General features: G+C 39.8%; 1 protein-coding gene across 1 annotated transcript in view; it reads left to right on the top strand.

Annotated features, from left to right (window-relative positions):
* The first annotated feature begins 3,307 nt into the window (after positions 1-3,307).
* Positions 3,308-22,048, top strand: part of lactbl1b (lactamase, beta-like 1b) — a 100,134-nt gene continuing 81,393 nt past the window's right edge. Inside the window, 3 exon segments of the mRNA XM_028808392.2 lie at positions 3,308-3,393; positions 13,750-13,838; positions 18,330-18,403. Of these exon segments, the coding sequence (XP_028664225.2) occupies positions 18,344-18,403 (60 nt within the window). The 5' untranslated portion in view covers positions 3,308-3,393; positions 13,750-13,838; positions 18,330-18,343.

Genomic DNA, 22,048 nt, shown 5'->3' with positions numbered 1-22,048 from the left:
GGATGTTTTTCTCTTTTTTCATGCATTGAATGATTCTCTTTGTTCTTGATTTTTATTATATGCAGCTCTTTTTTGTTCATTTTATTTTTTCCTACATTCTTTATCAGCTCTTGCCACTCTTTTTCTATTACAATCTAAAATTTAACATCCTTGAATAGATAATTTGCTTTTCTGCTTTGCCATTATAACTGACTTCATTGAAGGGTGAGTTAGCAGCACTGAGAGTGTCACGGGGTGCTACGGCAAGAGGATGTGTGCAGTAGAAGTAACGATTGGGCAAGAGTGGCAAGAGTAGAGTGGTCAAGACTGAATATTGTGGACACGATGGACAACTTTTTTAATATAATAGAGAGATAACTGCCATCTACAGTACTGATTCCTTTCACAATTTTAAACCCTTCAATCACATTTGCCACATTTAATCTAGCTTAAACAGAAAAGGGTCAACTCCTGATGGCTCACACCTCTTAGTCCTGGAATCGGCCTAGTTGCTCTTCTCTGGAGTTTTTGTAGAACTGCTGTGTCTTTTGTTGTAGCCTGGAGACCAAAACTGCACATAGTACTCTAGGTGAGGCCTCACTAATGTGCAATATAACATAAGCATATCCTCACTTTGTACTATACACTGTACTGACTTGCAAGAACCAATAAAGGAAAGAAAAATTTAAAAAAGACACAGAGAATCGGTGTCAGACAGCGGGCAAAAAGTCAAAACGATCGATTATGACAGCCAAAACAAGACCCACAAATTAAAGCCAAAAAACAAGAGCAGAAATTCAGAAACCGAGAAAAGCAAAGAGTAACATTCTTTTTTACATTGAAAAGAGGGTTTATCCGTCAAACTTGTATACACCAGCCATGCCGAAGATGATCTTTAAACTGGCTCTAGCAGTGCTTATGGGGCAAACAAAGTGGCACTGCAACAACATGTTAACAACTTACATATTTCTAAAATAAGCAAGATATGCCATTTCTTCCCAAATATTTGAATTCCTTACATATGTATGAACACCCTAGATTCCATACTGTATATATATTGCCAGGAATTTAATCAGGATACATTTTATAAGAAATTAGAGATGCACACATAGTGCTATAAAACCTAACATCCTGATAGCTTTCTTGATCACTTCTGTACCCAGTCTGGATGTAGCTCCTGATGACTCCACTGTGACTTCCAGGTCCTTCTTAAGGAGTACTTTCAAGTTTCAGACCCCCCACTGTGTATTCAAATCCATTATTTCTACTTTCTATGTGCAATACTTTGAGTGCATCTATTACATGTTTACTCTTATGTAACCAGACCTTAACAAAGGTTTTGTTTGGTCATCATGACGTATATGGAACATCAGTGGATTGGTTATTCATGTCTGTGCAGTGTGGAGTATTGACATGATGGTAAAATGACTTGTTAATATGAAGGATTCACAGATCTTATACTAAATATGTGATATCAAGAGAAATGTGTCTCAGTGAAGCCACCTCAGACCACACCACTCCAAAGTGAATTTCTGTTAGAAGGCCACATTGCAGAGATGAAGAAACACTTTATTGATGCTTTGTAAGTGTTATTAAAAACCAAAGCAGCCACTGTTAAGGTCTTATTACGTAAGAGTAACTGAGGCATACAGTAGATGCATTTCTGCAAAACCTAAACTAAAGTGTTGCCACGTTTACTTACATTAAATTGCATCCACCACAAATTTGCTCAAGCCTCTATGCTGTCCAAGTCCCTCTTCAACAATTTAACTGATCCTACATTATCTGCCCTTCCACCAAGTTTGGTATCATCTGCAGACTTAAGCAGCTTATCGGTTATATTCTTGTCCAGATCGTTTATGTATATTGCAAAGAGCAATGACCAGAGCACTGGACCCTGAGGGACATCACTTAATTCTTAAAAAGTTACCTTCACTGTGACCCTTTGCTTCCTGTGTTGGTGTCAGTTTTGTACCTACCTAGAGACTGCACCCTGAATTTCTACTTTTTTAAATTGATCGCTAACCTCTTATGTGGTATCATATCAAAAACCTTCTGAAAATCAAGACAAATTTTATCATTTGCACCTCTCTGATCATATCCTTTTATTGCTTCTTCATAGAATTCCAGCATATTAGTGAAACATGACTTTCAACTTTAACATTAACTTCCTAAGAATGGCTCTTATATTTGGTATGGTCACAGTTTTATTACTTATAGTTACTATGCCCAATGCCAGTTGAATGATGTGTGACATCTGTTGCTGCCTATTTAAGATGGTGGCACATAACTTTGTGCATCCGAACATCAGAATCTCTTTCTTAATTTTTTTCATAATCCTTTTCTCTCTTTTATAGAAGAAGCAACGAATACCTCTAACGCAACATGAAATCTAATTTTCTTTCAGTTTATTAAGTTTTACTATGGTTAATTACTCGCTGTAATGTAAAATAGTTAGTTCTATCATGCATATGTAACAATTTCCATGAAAATAACAATCTGTTTAAATTGTACAACTGCTTCCCCATACACGGGGGTTGGTGAGCGAAACGAGCAGGAGGCAGAGCCCCCTAGTCTTTAATATGTGTCTTTAGCAAAGAAGGCTCAGTCCCCATGGCCTCAAATAAGTAACCCATAGTAAGTTGCTCTCATGTTGTTAGTTGAAAACAAAATGTTGAAGGTACTATAAAATACATAATGCAGATGGTGGCTTGTCATGTTGGGTGACACCTAGACAGCACATTTGCCTCTGCAGACAATGGATTTCCTTAAGACCCACTGATAAGATTGGCAAGAATGAACTAAACTGTATAAAACACACATGCCAGGGCACTTCACGTCACTCACAGCCTGGTTTAATGGCTCAGAATGCCTGATGGGTATTTTTATTTTGCTCACTTTTTGTTGCTATCTTTTCCCCAAAAGAGTGCTTCTGTGGATCAGCTGTCAGTTATGAGAGACCAGACTTAGGATTAGGCCGCATTATGGCAAATCATAAAGGATCATGTGTTTTAATGGATTTGTAGTAAATGCTGAATCTCCTGTGTAGTCTGAGCACATATCATAAAAAATAGATCTGTTTAAGTGTGTAAAAACTTATAAACAATGTGCTTTAATTTTTGCTCTCTGCCCCAATCTATTGCTGGCTGTCAAATATTTTCTATTTGCCCGTTTCACAGGGCTGCCCATTCCAGGGAAAGGCAGATCCTGCTGCCTTCAGGATTCTGTCAATCGTCCATCTTGGCAGCTGCCACAGATGAGTGCCAGAGATAATCTGAGCTCTGATATGAGTGGGATTAAACTGCCATTGTGCTATCAACATCTGCCAGGAGACTGCAGTCTGAAACTGGCCAAGGAAAGGCAAACTGATCACACGACTCTTCTGGCAGCTCCAAATGAGGATGGAGATAGCGGGTAAGTGTCTCCGGACCTTGGTGAAGGGTGGTGGGGATAGGTTTTATCATTTAAGAGCAGCAGCAGTAGGAGTTTAGCAGAATTACAAACCAAGATGATCCATATTGAGAGTTCAAACATGGAAAGGGAAACAGGAAATAACAAGGTCACCTTTATAATGATGCGATTTCTAAGCAATAGGAAATTGGAGATGCAGGTAAAGGAATTAGGAATAAATATACACAATACTCAATCAGACCGAGCCTACCCGTACTGTTTAAAAATAATCTTTCTTTATTTAATATAGATCCTTTAATATTAAGGACTGCCACAAAACTCTTCAGAGGCCTTCAGAGGAATCCACTTATTAAAAAGAACAGGAGTAAAGGATTATGAGAACTAAATTATAATGATCAAATGGAGGATTGGAGAGAATTTACGCACAATTTATGGTCCGTAGCTTGTATCTCTTGCAAGTATTTTAATTCAGTGCTAATCGTTAGACTTGGTACTCTATCTTCCTATAGGAAACTTTTACTACTCAAAGGTTGATCTTTGATGGCTCATGAGTCTTATCATTTATGTTTCATTTAAAAATCAACTTTGCCACAGATGTTTCTCCTAGAAGAAAGAAATAGCTTTAGACAAAAAGGACACATGAGGTACAGCTGGGGTTAAAAGGAGTCAAAATTCAGAATTTGGTTTGAAAAGTGTATTATATTTTCTGAGATCTCTTTCTAGTCTTGTTTTAATCTGTTTCAAGACTTCATATTTTTAACTTATTATTTGACTGATGCTATTATCCAAGGTGACTTACAATATCTGAGATATGATTAGTTACATTTCTTTTGTTATGACATTTGAGATATGATTGGTTAAATTTCTTTAGTTTTTCCAGTTGGAGCATAAGCAGAAAAAATGACTTTCTCATGTTCACATGGTGTTAGTAGTGGGATTTGAACCCACAACCTCACAGTCCAAAGTCTTAAACACTAGACCACATTTTTATATCTAATTGGAGCACAACAATTTAAATTAGAGCAACTAATTTATTAGTATTATTCAGAAGCAAGGACTACAGATTAGTAATTATAAGAACATGTTTTATTACCAAAGACAACTGTCAATACATTTCACATTATATTGCTGAGCACATAATGCAAATAATTTTCAAAAATTGCAAACAAAAATGTCAAGAAACTATTTTGAATATCTGAACCCATTGCTGACTTTGCTGAGATCTCTGCTAAAACTCAAGGGGAGAAATTGTGAGAATGCTGTGGTATTGAAATGAAAATGTCTTCATTTTATTTCATTCTGATCTCATTGTTGTTTAGGAGAAACCAAAAACATATTAAGGAGTATCTTGTTGGACTTTTCATTCCTATAGGTTGAGTTGGTTCTTGTTTTGAGCTTGATGCTACCAGGATAGGCTTGAAATCCTCCCTGAATTGGATACATAGGTTAAAGGAAATTTATAAAACAATATTGATCTGATGTTAACAAAAATCAGTAGTAAATATGAAAAATTCATGATTTTTGAGAATGTCATAATAATGCATGTGTAAAAATATTTAAACACAAAACTTACCAGCCTTTATTCTTGGTAATTTTTATAGTTTACTACATATAGCACTTGTGGTGGATTGCCGGCTTTCGATGCCGGTTCTCACCCCCAGGCCGCCAGGAGGAGCTCTCCCAACAGCATGAACGTCCCCCGAGTTCCAGCAGGGCCTCATGGACTATGTAGTTTTTATACGCAGCCCTGCTGGATACCTTGGGGGCCACCAGGAGTCACTGTAGGAGGACTCGGAGGCTCTTATGTGCCCTATAACCAGGGAGTACGTCATAGTCACGTGACAGGAAGATACGATGTGCTCCCGGGTTGATAGAAAAGGACTGTTTACCCTGACCCGGAAGGGATAAGGAACTGTGGACGGATTGGACAGGAACACCTCCGGGTCAGGGTGTATAAAAGGACGATGGGAAATCCCAGACGTTGAGCTGAGCTGGGTGGAAGGGTGGCAATGCGTCTGGGAGTGTGGAGGATTATTGTGTTTATTATTGATTGATTATTGAGTATTGTGGAGAGGAGGGTGCTTTGTGCACAATTATTATTATTAATAAATCATTATTTGGACTTTTATCTGGTGTCTGACGTCTAGTCTGAGGGTTCAAGGGGTCACGGAGACCTTAATCTGTAACACACTAGAAGATAGATAGATAGATAGATAGATATGAAAGGTCACTATATAATAGATAGATAGGAAGGCACTATATAACAGATAGATAGATAGATAGATAGATAGATAGATAGATAGATAGATAGATAGATAGATAGATAGATAGATAGATAGATAGATAGATAGATAGATAGATAGTACTGTACTTGTCCCAATAACCAGGCAAATTATATATTTGTTTTATCTTAATATAATACATATCCTAAATATTGTTGTTTGTTGATTTAGATTAAAAGATTGAGAAAATAAGTTTGTGATGCATTCAATGAGCCTGAGCATGAATGCAGCTATGACCTGTGTGGTGGTAGTGCTGGTTTAATGGTGGAGCAGGCTGAGCATTTTGGGAATGAGCAGTGTCCACAATTAAAAATACTTTTTCAAGTCACGGCTGAAGAGTCTAAGGCAGTAAGTGTTGTACTGTATATGTCCTGAATATATGTCTGCTGATGGCCTGTAATATTCTGTGCTACATAACACCACCCTCTGCAGGGCTTGATAATCTTGAACAGTTGCCGTACCAGTGAGGGTGGGCTCCACTGCGCTACTTTAGAGGTTTATGAAAACAAATAAAGAAATGCGAGCTGCCATCAGACATCTGACTAAGTAAAGGCGTTGGTAATGGATGGATGTTAAAAATAACTATGACGTGGCGTATATTCAGAAAGTATACAGACGTCTTCAGTTTCTGCACATTTTATTGTGTTGTAGATTTAATTTAAAATGTATACATTTGGCATTTTTGTCCATCAGTCAACACTTAATAACTCACAATGACAAAGTGAAAACATCATTTCAGAAAGGTTTGCAAATTAATTAAAAATCAAAAGATGAAATCTCTAATTTATATAAGTATTCAAATCCTTAATTCATTAGGCAATCCTATGACAGCAATTAAAACTTTGAGTCTTCTTCGGTAAGTCTCAACAAGTATTGCATACCTGGATTTGGCTGAACAGTGCTTGGTCTTAGCCAGACATATTTCAATGTTAAGTTCATCATCTCATCAGACCAGAGAATCCTTCCCTTCATGCTCTCAGAGTCCAAGCAGGCTCTAATATGTCTTTTTATTCAAGAGTGACTTCCATCTAACCACTCTGCCATAAACACCAGATTGATGGAGTGCTGCTCCACTCCATCCCATTTCAGCAGAGGACTTCTGAAGCTCTGTTAGAGTGACCATTGGGTTCTTGGTCACATCCTTGACCACAACATTTAATACCTGGTTAATCTAGTAACACTTCTGGTTGGTATCAAATTATAGTGGTCACGTGGCTTGTGGGAACACTCAAAGCTTTATACATAGTTTTATCCCCTTGCCCTGATATGTGCCTCACCACAATTTGACTGTGGAGGTCTATAGAGAGTTCTTTGGACTTCATGGCTTGTTTTTCTTCCTGATATAGAGTGTGAATTGTGGGACCTTCTGTACACAGGTGTGGGCCTTTCTAAACTGTCCAGTCAATTAAGTTTGCCACAGGTGGATTCCAATCAAGATCTAGACACATATCAAGGAGAATGAAAGGAAACAGCTCACCAACTATGGAAAAACTTCATATGCCACCTCTTTCAAGTTTTTGGCAAATTGAGAAAATGATGTCACCCCTATAATTAACGATCTCTAGATTTCATTTTTCCTGAGCTTCACGTACACAATATTGTTTTTTTTCATGAATCAACAACACCTACCATTTAAATCACACAATCGCAGGATTTAAATCACATGATCGTAATCCTATATTTTCATTGATATGTGGTGTTTCCTCATTGGTCAGTAGATTGCTAGGTTTTTGTCCTGCAGTGTTTAAAATACTGTGTACATATTAGCTTCTTCCATCGTGCTATGACAGGAATGAAGACATAGTTGGCCATCACCACTACCTTATAACATCAGGAAAGAGCTAGTAACTCCAAAAACTAAAAAAACAGTTTTGTAAAAAAAATGGCAGTTACTAGGTTTTTCCATTGCATGTGAGACAGGATGCACCTGACCACAATTTGGAGTACCACAGCAAAGGTCTGAATACTTAAATGAATAAGAAATTTCAATTTTTGGTTTTTATTCAACTTGTGGACTTTTCTGAAAATGTGTTTTCACTTTGTCATTATGGGCTATTGAGTGTAAATTTATGGGAAACTAAAATTAAGGTTTCACTTTAATTTAGGTACTGTATAAATGTGTCTACTACTCATTTAGTCATAACAAAGGCTTCTTTTGGTGTTGATGACACTTAGAGAGCATCAGTAAAGTGGTTATTCACCTCTGTGCAATGTGGCATTGGATTTGCTGATTCACAGGTCATATATTGAAGTATGCAATATTAGAAGAAATCTGTCTCACTTAAGAAATAAGTTAAGTTATTTGAATAGGCCACACTGCACAGAGATGAATAACCACTTTACTGTTGCTTTGTTTGAGTCATTACAACCAAAAAGAGTCTTTGTTAAGGTCTTGTTACATAAGAGTAAAGGAGTAAAAGATGTGTTTCTGCAGTACCTAAACTAAAGTGTTACCAAAATTAGATCTACAACACAATAAAGTGTGCAGGAAATGAAGAGGTCTAAATACTTTCTGATTCCACTGTATGTGAATGTATATAGAAACAGGCTACATATACAGTCATATGAAAAAGTTTGGGAACCCCTCTTAATTCCTTGGATTTTTGCTGAGCTTTCAAAGTAGCAACTTCCTTTTAATATATGACATGCCTTATGGAAACAGTAGTATTTCAGCAGTGACATTAAGTTTATTGGATTAACAGAAAATATGCAATATGCATCATAACAAAATTAGACAGGTGCATAAATTTGGGCACCCCAACAGAGATATTACATCAGTACTTAGTTGAGCTTCCTTTTGCAAATATAACAGCCTCTAGACACCTCCTATAGCCTTTGATGAGTGTCTGGATTCTGAATGGAGGTATTTTTGACCATTCTTCCATACAAAATCTCTCCAGTTCAGTTAAATTTGATGGCTGCCGAGCATGGACAGCCTGCTTCAAACCATCCCATAGATTTTTGATGATATTCAATTCAGGGGACTGTGACGGCCATTCCAGATCATTGTACTTCTCATTCTGCATGAATACCTTTGTAGATTTCGAACTGTGTTTTGGGTCATTGTCTTGTTGAAATATCCAATCCCTGCGCAACTTCAACTTTGTGACTGATGCTTGAACATTATCCTGAAGAAATGGGTTGAATTCATCTGACCCTCGACTTTAACAAGGACCCCAGTCACTGAACTAGCCACACAGCCCCACAGCATGATGGAACCTCCACCAAATTTGACAGTAGGTAGCAGGTGTTTATCTTGGAATGCGGTGTTTTTCTTCCGCCATGCAAAGCGCTTTTTGTTCTGACCAAATAACTCCATTTTTGTCTCATCAGTCCAAAGCACTTTGTTCCAAAATGAATCTGGCTTGTCTAAATGAGCATTTGCATACAACAAGTGACTCTGTTTGTGGTGTGAGTGCAGAAAGGGCTTCTTTCTCATCACCCTGCCATACAGATGTTCTTTGTGCAAATTACGCTGAATTGTAGAATGATGTACAGATACACCATCTGCAGCAAGATGTTCTTGCAGGTCTTTGGAGGTGATCTATGGGTTGTCTGTAGCCATTCTCACAATCCTGCACATATGCCGCTCCTGTATTTTTCTTGGCCTGCCAGACCTGCTGGGTTTAACAGCAACTGTGCCTATGGCCTTCCATTTCCTGATTACATTCCTTACAGTTGAAGCTGACAGTTTAAACCTCTGAGATAGCTTTTTGCAGCCTTCCCCTAAACCATGATACTGAACAATCTTTGTTTTCAGATCTTTTGAGAGTTGCTTTGAGGATCCCATGCTGTCACTCTTCAGAGGAGAGTCAAAGGGAAGCACAACTTGCATCTGACCACCTTAAATACCCTTTCTCATGATTGGACACACCTGTCTATGAAGTTCAAGGCTTAACGAGCTAATCCAACCAATTTGGTGTTGCAAGTAATCAGCATTGAGCAGTTACATGCATTCAAATCAGCAAAATTACAAGGGGACCCAAATTTTTGCACAGCCAGTTTTTCACATTTGAATTAATTACTGCTTCACTAAAAAATCTTTGTTTGGAAAACACCTCAGTACTCAGATGTTCCTAGGAAATGAAAGACATACCACTGTTATCTTTTTTGTTGAAAGTAGAGTAAATTATTATGCAGGCTGAGAGGGGTTCCAAAACTTTTTCATATGACTGTCTGTACGTGTTTAGGGAGGTGTAGTGATATGGGTCTACAGCTCTTCCAGCAAAAGCCAATTGAATAAATAATCGCTGTGCTTGCGGCTTAGTGAGGGGGCGTGGTGGCTGTAGTGTCTCAGGGCGATCTGCGGTGTGGGCGTTTCTCACCTAAGTGCACAGGTGAGAGACTGCCAACATCCGTGATTGTTCCTGGGGCTAATGTGCTGCAACTGCCATGTCCTCTTTGCCTATTTAGAGAAGCCCGAGACGGTTAGGGAAAAAGAAGAAAAAGAGAACGAGAAAAAAGAAAGAAAGAAAGAAAGAAAGAAAGAAAGAAAGAAAGAAAGAAAGAAAGAAAGAAAGAAAGAGAAAGAAAGAAAGAAAGAAAGAAAGAAAGAAAGAAAGAAAGAAAGAAAGAAAGAAAGAAAGACGGAGGTTATGGGAGGAAGCAAGCAAGAGAGAGAGCATACGCCGGTACGAGAGAGTGAGCGAGCGAGAGCAGGCTCGTGGCAGCTGAGCAGACAGCCTGGGTGTTAGGCCGACACCCAGGGCGTAGTAGTTGTCGCTCCCGCAGAGTTTTTCAGGAAGGACGGGAGTGACCGGGAGATGGGTGACTCTCCGCATTGGGCCGCGGATGGCAGCGGGAGTCAGGATTTGGGATGTGGTGTCCTGCACGTGAGAGTGGGAGGAATTCCCAAGTCGCTGTCAGGGGGAACCGACCGGAGCCAAGGATTGGAAAGGTGACTGACAGTAGTAGCTGGAGGAGTAGGCAGAAGGTCAGCTGCACTGAGAGCGTCTCGCCTGTTGCAGGGCCCGCATGGGAGAAGCAGGTGAGACGCTAACGCTAGCAGGAAAGAAGTACCGGGCTTGTCATTTGTTTTAAATGACTGTTTCCTGAAAGAACCTTTTAGCTAGTTTTAAAGGATTGTTTTGTTTTTGTGTATTTTTAACCTCCACACATTTCTTTTTATGGATTATTTATTTAATGAAGACATTTGAATGCGCTACTGCACTTTGTTTGAACATTTGATTTATCTTTTAATAAAAGCACTTTGCACTTTGTTACACCATCCCCTTGCTCATTATTATTGCCTCACTGTCTAGCTCATCGGTGACATTACTGATGGTGTTGGGTTCAAGGGCTCCCAGACCAACAAGGGGAGCAGGGAGCCGAACCCGCATCATCACAGGAGGATGCAAATACAGTGATACCGTGGAACACGAACTTGATCCGCTCTAGTAGACTGGTTGAGTTTTGATTTGGTTGCGTTTCGAAACGAATTTCTTGATAAGAAATAATGTAATTAGTATGGATCCATTTGATCCAGACCCCCAAATGATTGCTTATTTATACCGATATACATACATAACTAATGATAGAAATCAATTAAAACCATTGAAATCAAAGAACAGATGAGATAAACACATAAAAGAAAAGAAACAGAAATGACAATTTAACTGCATCGAGGTGAGGTGATGGCAACCAAATGACAGCCTACATTTACATAAACCTATCTAGCCTACCTACCTATGATAAAAATCATTAAAATTACACCACTGAAATCAATCCAGACTTGGCCAACCCATACTCTTCTGCAAGAGTTGACACACGTGAATCACTTTTATGTTTTTTTATTGTTGTTATTTCCTTTTTTAGCTCAATTGTAACACATTCATAGAACACAGTATCTGCACGTCTTTACAACAGGAGATCTGTGGTGATACTGAGGCTTAGTTTGTCATAGGCATTGTGAAGAAAGCACAGAAACACAGATAAAGATTTGGGGAGTCTACCCCGTATACAGGTAGTGTAGCAACAAACTGATAAGTTTCTGATAAGAGTCAAACATCAACTGACTAACAGAGTGAAGGCTTAGGTTATCTCAGGTGAAGGACAGGAAGGGGTGGGATTTCAGCTGGAAATGAGTTCTGCAGAAGGGCGTGATATAGTGGAGGATGTGGGCCAAGTCTAAGGTGGGTTTCTTTTCTGGTGGTCTGTGGAGAGGGAGAATAGGCATTAGTACCATTCATCAACTCCTGGCTCTGTATCTTACTCCCAGTTAAGCCCTTGTGTAACGTGTGTTAACAGCATATACAGTGTTTGTAAGCATGTTTGGCTTTGTCTCGGCTGCTCTTGGTTGCGTCTTGATCTGTACAAGTTTAAGCAGGATGTTTGTGTTTTTGTTCCAGGTTGGGGGGCAAAAAAAAAATTGAGCGACCCATTCGTGTACTGAATTGTTCGACTCTGGAGGCATTTGTGATCTCAAGTTCTTCTGTATATACCTTGTGAAAGAATGAGTCTCAACACACAAAAAAAGGTTTGGGACAGTCATGCTTATATTGTCCCTGGCTGCAAAAGGGTATTTAAATAAATGTAGAAGCGCTCTTTTTGAGTTCCAAGACTGAACTGAATTATTAGTGACAAGAGAGGGGGGGTTTAAAAGCCAAAACTGGAAGTGATGTCATCGAGGGCTGGAACCGGAAGTGACATCAGTCTGGGTGCTGGAAGTGGCGTCGTTGATGTTGAATCAGGTAGGTTTTCCTGTATTTGGCCTGCAGAGACAACAGAAGTAGGTTTAGTGCACCCCACCACCCCCTGGCCTGGCAGGTAATTACCTCCACTTTGTCCATTCAGCTTCCTCCTAATCGCATGTGTGTGACAATCTATAGGTTTAAATGTATATATGTCTGTATGTATGTGAGGAAAGTAGTTAAAAGTTAATTGTACATTAAAAAATAAAAACAAAATTATTAGCACAATGTTTTGGCCTTTGTTAGTTTTTTGCTCAGTGCCAAAATTGAAAAAGGGCAGAACAGATATACAGGTGAAAGAATACAGGTGGTATATTGGGAGGCCAGAATCAGAGAGGATGAAACAGGTAGAAAACCAGGGATCCTGGCCAGTCCACAAACAAAGGAAACTCAATTTATGATGGCCATAAATTTGGTGCACTGTGCACTTTTGATATTGGTGTCAAGAACAATGAAGGAGAAGCAATGAGTAAGAAGTGTGAAGGAGAAAGGATAGAACTTGGAATAATGGAAGTATGATGAGAAAATTTGGGAAAGTGGTGGAAGTACTGAACAAAATGAGAGTACAATTGTGCTGAGTACAGGAGACAAGATGGAAAGGTAAAGTTGCACAAATGAGAATAGAGGAGGGTAGAAGGTTTTCTGCCAGGGAAACCAGTTCTGGGATGGGTTGGAAATCATGTTTGGTTTGTGCCGGAGGAGGTAACTTGAAGTAGAATGCTGAAACCATTGCTGATTGTTATGGAGGAGGTCATGGGGCCTTTAACTTTGGTACCAGGAATATCGATGGTGAGTGGATTCTGAAACTTGCTGATTTGATGGGAATGCCTGGGTTCAATAAAATGTTTAAGTTGGTGTAAAGAGCACAGTAGCCCATTTGTTGGCGAGGAAAGCATATCAGGGGATAATGCAAAATGTGAAGGTTGATCCTTGGAGATGGTTGCGTATCACAGCATTGCTTGGTTGTCGGTTATCGTTGTCTTGGGCGCATGCTTTGAGGCAAGTGTCCCAATTTCAACATTTGATATGTTTTCTATGTTCTATTTTGATTAAAATATGGGTTTATGTGGTTTACAAATAATTACATTCCCAACTTTTTTGGAATTGGGGTTGTACTATTGTCATCCTGGTTTCAACCTTTGCCTCTCTGACGTTGCTGTGGGGCTTTGTAAGTTCATCTCCTGGTCCCTTTAAACCTCACATTAGCCTTCATGTACCTGAGTGTTCGTATCACAAAGATGCTTCTGCAATGAGACTTAACCACCAGACTGTTGGTTTATCATAAACTGGTCTAGCTACTTTAAAACGCAGTAATTAAAAGCATCTTTTGCAATAGTATAATGTAAAAGACATGGCTTGAACTTAATGATCATGCTTTCTGTTTGCAGCAACTGCCAGTAACCAGAACTGATCACTTCTACAGCATTCTTGGTGTATCCAGTGAAATTCTACACATCCAGCAGGATCCAACATACAAGTGAGTGACTCGTGGGAATTCTGGCTGTTTTTCTGCAGTTCTGACCATTTGGCTAAAGTTTGAAGATTAGAAGCAAATATTGTAACAGCTTATAATATTCTGTTGTACCTTTCAAGGGCTTCTAGAGAAGTGTGAAAGAGGTTTTCATGTGCAACTCCCAAACATAGGGTGGAATTGGATAACCTCTTGCAGATAAGATATTCCACCTTGCTTATCTTATCTTAATTTCTGAAGCACTAATATGATATCTGTTTTCGGCTGCTCCCGTTAGGGGTCACCACAGCAGATCATCTTGTTCCATATCTTCCTGTCCTCTACAACTTGCTCTGTTACCCCCATCACCTGCATGTGTTCTCTCACATCATCCATAAACCTTCTCTTAGGCCTTCCTCTTTTCCTTTTGCCTGTCAGCTCTATCCTTAACATCCTTCTCCCAACAAACCCAACATAAAAAACAAAACAAGAAACTGCAGCCTTAACGGATCCAAGGATGCCTTCTCTAGTGAGAGTTCAAATCTGGTCGCCATCAGCTGCTCAAATGATGATCACAGAGAGGAGTAATTGCCATAAGGCATATCAAAAGTGAAGATACCAAAAAAGGAGCAGAAAGGTCTTTGAAACCCAAAAAACATTAAACAACAGAAATGTTCAAAAAGCACAGCTGAAGATTAAAAGCTTAAGTATATGTGGATCTAATACAATTACTACTGCTAAAGTTTGGTTTTTGCAGCTTTTATTCCAAGACCAGCATGTCTATCCATCTTTGTAGCCATTCTATATAGCTGTGTTTCTTAAACTATGGGTAGCCATGAGTCGTCAACATCAATAGTACTGAATAAGAAAGGGTCGCTATAAGATTTTAGAATGTCTTGTAATGCAACACCCCAACAGACAACGAGACGATTGGCAGTGATTCTTCAAGGTGGAAAAAAAAATCATACTTCTGAAGCTCCGGCTATGTTGTTTGTTGGTCATGTGGAGTGAAGTCAATAGCATGACCTCATCATGCCAGTTGTACATAGCAATGGTTCTTAAATTTTTGTCTTTTGTGTGTCTTCACAACCCTCACTCTCAGCAGAGTGTCACCCAGGGAATCCATCTCCCTTAAACAATTGCCACCAATTGTTGCCCTGGCAGCGAATGTGTAAGGGGGACCACCGCCCCAACCCCCAAAGTAATAATCTCCACTGAGCCCTATGCCCCAAACACAATCCTGGATTCAAATCATTACATATCAAATACCTTTAATAGGTTCTGTTTCTCTTTTATGACACAGCACAGCACAGTAAATAATCCTCCTTTCTTCCCATGCACCTCCATTCCTCCCAGACGAGTTATGCCCTCGTCCACTCCATGTGAAGATGAGGGCCTCCTTTTCAACCCAATCCAGAAGTACGTCTGCTGTCAAAGCCTCGTCTTCAGGAAGCAGTTTTGGGTTGGGCAGAAACTTAAACCCCCACCTTCCACTGGCTCCCCCCTGGCAGCCCAATGGGACAGCTCTACAGGACCATGATTCCATCTTATAAGGGAGGCTGCCACCCAACATATGGAGGAACAATCTGCACATGTAAGGCAGTCTCCCATTGTCCCATATGTATGGCCTTCCAACTGGGTAAGGGACTTTATTTTTCCTGGTCAGGATGCATCCATTTTGTCCATCCTGTAAGTTGGCATCCTAGTTGCGTTCACAACTCCCATCCACTGTTGCTGGGATGTCTAACCTAGTGTATCACTCTTCTGTTGTTTCTCATGACTCATGGCTTTCCTGCCAGATAACGGAGTAGAATTAACAATGGGTTAACAATAACAATGACAGGAGAGCTAGATCTAGAAATAAATTATACAATGCAATCTGGTGTTAAAAACTGGAAAAATGTGTTGGGAGTGTTATTGTTAATAGTGAAAGGTAAAGTGTTTAATATAAAAGAGTGGTCAGATCAATATTGTTGTATAGATCAGAGACCTGAACAGTTAAAAAGGTGCATGGGAAGAAAATGGGATGCTACAGAAATAAGGAAGGTGTGAAGGAGTTGTGAAATAACAATGCTTGATAAGATCAAGATTAGGGAATCAACAGTACAGTTAAAGTCTCAAAGTAAATACAGGAAAGAAGGTTAAAGTGGTCCAGGCATGTACTGAGAAGAGAGGTAAGCAACATGGGAAGAAGAATCATGGATATGAAGGTGTTGGAAGAGAGGAGAAGAAGATGGCCAAAGAGAAAGTGAATGAAAAGAAGGAGGATTTAAAGGAGAAAGGGGTATCAGGAGAGGAAGTGTACAACAAATAACAGCTGAGAAGGCTGCTCAAATATAGTGACCTTACATGAAAATAGGAAAAAAAACTTTAGAAGAAGAAGGGTCCTTACAGTGATGGACACTTTTTCTGACAGTATATTCTCATTAAAGACACTTATAATTAGGGACAATACCAGAATTCAGCCATAGAATTCAATACCAGAACTCAATGGAAACATGGCTTTGTCATTGGTTTTAGTGTTAGGCATTGGGGACTGTTAATAATGTGCTTGAGACATTGGGATCTGCTAATTGCAAGTGGCTCTTCTGAGTATAATTGTATGTCTGGAATGGAGACCTCAATAAAAATTAAAAATGTAAAGCAAGGAAAGGATGGATTAGCACATTGCGTACCTTCTTGCAACTATTTCTGTGTTATTGCAAGGAAACATCAGCATAAGATGAAATCAAGTTCCTTTTGCAGGAATCACATCTAAATTTACCTTTCAATGGGATGCACCGTGGAGGTCTATTCAAGTCAAGTCAAGTCAAGTTGGGGAGCATGCAGTGGTCTAGTGTGTTGCCACACCCACTACACAACTAAACAACTCGGGATCCTAGTTTGCAACCCCTCAGGCAGACACGTGATCCAGTCCCACCCTCCGCAAAATACGCTCTATCTGCCGCAGCCAGGTGTTACGTGGACGACCCCTTGGTCTGGTCCAGCCACTCGGGTCCCCAACAATGAAGATCTTACGAGCTGGATCATCCACGGGGAAACGCGCCACATGGCCGTAGTGCCGTAACTGACTCTCCCTCACAATGCGGGTAATGTGCCTCATTCGGGACTCCATGAACAACCGCTCATTTGACACAAAGTCAAACCAACGGTACCCAAGGATTTTCCAGAGAGACACAGTACCAAAGGAGTCCAGTCTTCGTCTCAGGTCACTGAATAGCGTCCATGTCTCACAACCATATAGCAAGACAGGAAGCACCAGGACTCTAAAGACTTGGACCTTCATCCTTTTGCATTGATATCAGAAGCGCCACACACCCCTTTACAGTGACCTCATGACTGCCCATGCTCTCCAAATCTACTGACTTCATAGGAAGAGTCACCAGAGACATGAATGTCACTGCCAAGGTAAGTAAACCTCTCAACAAGGTCAACACTCTCTCCGCAAACAAACACACTGCTGATGGCTGTGCCCAAGAGGTCATTAAAGGCCTGGATCTTGGTTTTTATCCAGGACACTCACAAGCCCAGACACTCAGACTCCTCGCTCAGTCTCTCGATCAGAGCCTCCATTGACTTCGTGATAATTTGGTTTACCCTTTAAAACATTCTTTCCTTTAAAAGTAGTTGGAAGTTACGTGTACAATGCAATCCAGATAGTGACGTGGTGGAACACTGGTTAGCCTTGTTGCCTAATGGGTTCAAATATTCCACCAAAGTATGTTCTGTGTGTATTTTGCAGTAGTTTGTATTGTCTCCCAGGTACACTAATATACCTCACATAGCTTAAAGATATGGCAAGTATGTTTACTCGTGACTCTAAATTTGTCCTAGTGTGAATGTATGTCTCTGTATGTGTGTGCCCTGTGACAAACTGACACCCTGTCTAGAGCTGTACCCTGGTCCTATGCTTAGTCCTTTTGGAAAGGGGTCCACCCCACCATGACTCTGAGTTGGATTAAGTAGGTTTGACTCTGCATGTATACGGGACTGGAAACACCACTAGTTCAAAAGTGTCTGCAGGGCTTTAGAGAAGATCTCAAGTAAGTGTAAAAAATAGTTTACTCTTTGTAAAGAATAGTAGAGTGTTGATTTTGGGAGCAGGAAGTGTAACAAATCCCTAGTAAGCATACAAGAAGCCAAAGCGAGAAGGATGGTAAATTAAGATAAAGTGAATAGAGGCTAAATGAGAGCAGTAGACCCCAGTTACACTGAGATACTGTAAAAGTTATGAGTCTAGAATGTCTGATGTGCTCGTTTGGTAGCAACTCCTAAGTGGGCTTCAGGAAGGAAGATCCTAAGACCTATGGCCTAAATCTGGGTCTGCATTCTACTAAGTTTGAAACAGGTGGTAAAACTGATTGCTGTTTTGTATAAATTGGGTGAAACATCTTCTAGCCATGTTAAGTCAAGAATATCGTAGGTTGATTGTGGGGATGAGTGAGGGGTAAAGGATATGATGTCAAGAATTATTCTGCCGGAATGAAAATTTAGAATAAATTTTGTCTTTATCTACAGCAACTTTTCTTCTAATGGGTCACTGTGGGACAAAAGTACTGAGAGAGACAGCAATGGATGGAATACAACCCCAGGTAAGAAGACACTGTTTAACTTATAGTAACTGGGATTTTGCTTTATTATTCCTGATGGCATAAACAAAAAATGATAATTCTAGAGGGTCTGAGGTAAAGCAAACTTGTGCAGTTCTGTTGGGTTTGACAGTCGATGAAAAGGGAAAAGGTGCACAGTCAAGAAAACCATCAGAAAAAGCCATAAAGAAAGTAAAACAAAGACAAATGAATGGCCTGTGAATCTACCAATGTTCAAGTGAATGAATTGAACTGGTGGTCCATTAAGGGGTAGTTCGAGCTTTCCACCTATTGCTGACTAAATACGCTCACCATTATGTTGAAATGTTGAAGCAAAATGTAACCTTTTTCATTAGATGATAATAATAATAATAATAATAATAATAATAATAATAATAATAATAATAATAATGCCATTATTCTTCTTCTTCTTCTTTTCTTCTTCTTCTTTTGGCTGCTTCTGTTAGGGGTTGCCACAGCGGATCATCTTCTTCCATATCTTTCTGTCCTCTTCATCTTGTTCTGTTAAACCCATCACCTGCATGTCCTCTCTCGCCACATCCATAAACCTCCTCTTAGGCCTTCCTCTTTTCCTCTTACCTGGCAGCTCTGTCCTTAGCATCCTTCTCCCAATATACCCAGCATCTCTCCTCTACACATGTCCAAACCAACGCAATCTCACTTCTGTGACTTTGTCTCCAAACTGCCCAATTTGAGCTGATCCTCTAATGTCCTCATTTCTAATCCTGTCCATCCTCGTCACACCCAATGCAAATCTTAGCATCTTTAACTCTGCTACCTCTAGCTCTGTCTCCTGCTTTCTGGTCAGTGCCACCATCTCCAACCCATATAACATGGATGGTCTCACTACCGTCTTGTAGACCTTCTCTTTCACTCTTGCTTATACCCGTCTGTCACAAATCACTCCTGACACTCTTCTCCACCCATTCCACCCTGCCTGCACTCTCTTTTTCACCTCTCCTCCACAATCCCCATTACTCTGTATTGTTGATCCCAAGTACTTAAACTCATCCACCTTCGCCAACTCTACTCCCTGCATCCTCACCATTCCACTGACCTCCCTCTTTATTTACACACATGTATTCTGTCTTATTCCTACTGACCTTCGTTCCTCTCTTCTCTAGAGCATATCTCCACCTCTCTAGGGTCTCCTCAACCTGCTCACTACTATCGCTACAGATCACAATGTCATCTGCAAACATCATAGTCCACGGGGACTCCTGTCTAATCTCGTCTGTCAACCTGTACATCACCATTGCAAATAAGAAAGGGCTCAGAGCCGATCCATGATGTAATCGCACCTCCACCTTGAATGCATCCGTCATTCCTACCGCAGACCTCACCAGTCACACTTCCCTCGTACATATCCTGTACAACTCTTAAGTACTTCTCTGCCACTCCCGATTTCCTCATACAATACCACAACTCCTTTCGAGGCACCCTGTCATATGCTTTCTCCAGGTCCACAAAGACACAATGCAACTCCTTCTGGCCTTCTCTAAACTTCTCCATCAACATCCTCAGAGCAAACATTGCATCTGTGGTTCTCTTTCTTGGCAAGAAAGCATACTGCTGCTCACTAATCATCACCTCACTTCTCAACCTTGTACCGCTGCCCCGGGAGAACAACTAAACCCCGGGTTACAGCATGAATAGAAAACTGCTAGTGTAAAGCAGTTCAATATCTAAAATCTATCGGGCAACGTGACCAACGCTCGTCCTTTTATTGATTCCCCCACCACCAGTCCCAGCTTAGCATTAACAACAAGCCATATTACAAAATAAAGAAGAAGCAAAAGAATAACACATATATTATTTTACATATAAAAAAACAAACAAACAAGTACATAACAATCGAAACTCCCCTTCCTGGTTTAAACGCGCGATGTTCATAAATAAGAGAAACCAGCTCGACCAAATGGGATTACTGTCCTTATTGTTCAGGGCAAAGAGAAACCCTACTGGAATACGCCAGCCGTCGAGCCGATAACAACAAAGTTCAATCCTACCGGTCCAAGTATTCATCAGCGAAATCAAAGAAAAAAAGTCCATCTTCAGAGATGCGTCTCCCTTGTGTTGCTGAGTCTTTAAAAAAGAACTTGTTCCAGCAGATACTTTTCCTTGGCGCTACCTCGTCTCTTCTCTTTGCTTCACCACAAGATGTCTCTCTTTCTCCCCTTCTTTTCCGGTTTTTAAGTTTTCAACACCAACCGCCCTGACCGAGTTATGACCTCCCCCTTAAAGGTGTATTTACAGCATCCTTCTTCCCTGCAATGCACCCAAAGAGGCAGCAAACTGCCCACGGAATAATAGCACATGTGGCATCCGCTACAGCCTAGCTCCCACTACTCTTTCCCATAACTTCATAATAATAATAATAATAATGGCATTATTAACGGTATTAAATTTGATAAAATGTCTGAATTAGTGTAAGCTGTCCTAATTTGAGGCATTCATAAGAAATGTAATGATTTACTTCATGATGTCAATATATATAATAAAACAAGAATAGTTGTATCAGATATTTAAAATATTAAAATCTGTGCTTCAATTAAATGTTTAAAGTCTAACTATTCTCAATTGACAAATTACTCATTTTTCATACCTTTAATAGACCCCAGTAAAAGATGAAAACTAACATCATATTCGTAATCACTGACCTTGAAATAGTGTATAACAGTACCCCACATGCGTATGTTTTAAAATTTGTCATTTTTAAGCTTCTGAGAGTGGCTCTTAGAGGGCAAGAACAACATGTAAATAATCAAATATCAACAATATTACCATATTCATGATCAGCAACCTCAAAATAGCAAACACCAACACTTCACAGTCCTATTATACTGATTCCTGTTTTTTCAAAGTTTTGTGAAAAGGAGTAACATTGACCCTTCATATTTGAACCCTGGGGTCATTTGATGTAGCATGCACAACTTCAGGTCTTTCTGATTATTTTTGCTGAAGACACCTATTGATTTACTCTTAATCATAAGGCTGCGACTACCAGCACATAATATGGTCCAAAAAATGGCCTATGGATAAAGGTTTTTTTTCTGGGCTATAGGGCCTAAAATAGTGTGAAACCTCAAAAAGCTCAATGTCTCACATAACTTGACTTCAAGACAAGTCAAATGGTACATCATACTGTATGTGGGGATTTTCTTGTATTGGAGAGTCGGGTGATGTCAAAAACAAAAAACTGAAATGATCTGAGAGTATTCATAAATAATTCTTATGAACACAATATTATTATTCTGGTATTGTTTAATGAAATCAGAGGCTAGTATATGTTCATAAGAATTTTGTCCATCCATACATCCATGAATTAATTAATTTTCAAACTCTTAACCCAGTTGTGTGGGCTGAAAGGTGGGAACCAACCCTGGATGGGATGTCAGTTTTGAACTTTTTAAAACAGCATAATGACAGCAAGCTAGACCTGTGGCATCTTTGCCTGCATTCTTTCTAATTGTTTCGATGTTTTTTTATCACATCGGTTTGCGTTTTAGTTATACAGATGGCACTTCCATTTTTCTTGTTTTATTGTTGTGCCTTTCTTGTTTTAAACCTTCAAGGTTTGCTCTGTGATGGAGCCCCAGAGTTGGTTTCTATATTACACAGGATGTG

The sequence above is a fragment of the Erpetoichthys calabaricus genome, chromosome 8 (assembly GCF_900747795.2).
Source record: "Erpetoichthys calabaricus chromosome 8, fErpCal1.3, whole genome shotgun sequence".
Taxonomy (NCBI): Eukaryota; Metazoa; Chordata; class Cladistia; order Polypteriformes; family Polypteridae; genus Erpetoichthys; species Erpetoichthys calabaricus.
The sequence above is the reverse complement of the archived record's forward strand: the minus strand, read 5'-3'. Positions and strand labels throughout refer to the sequence as shown.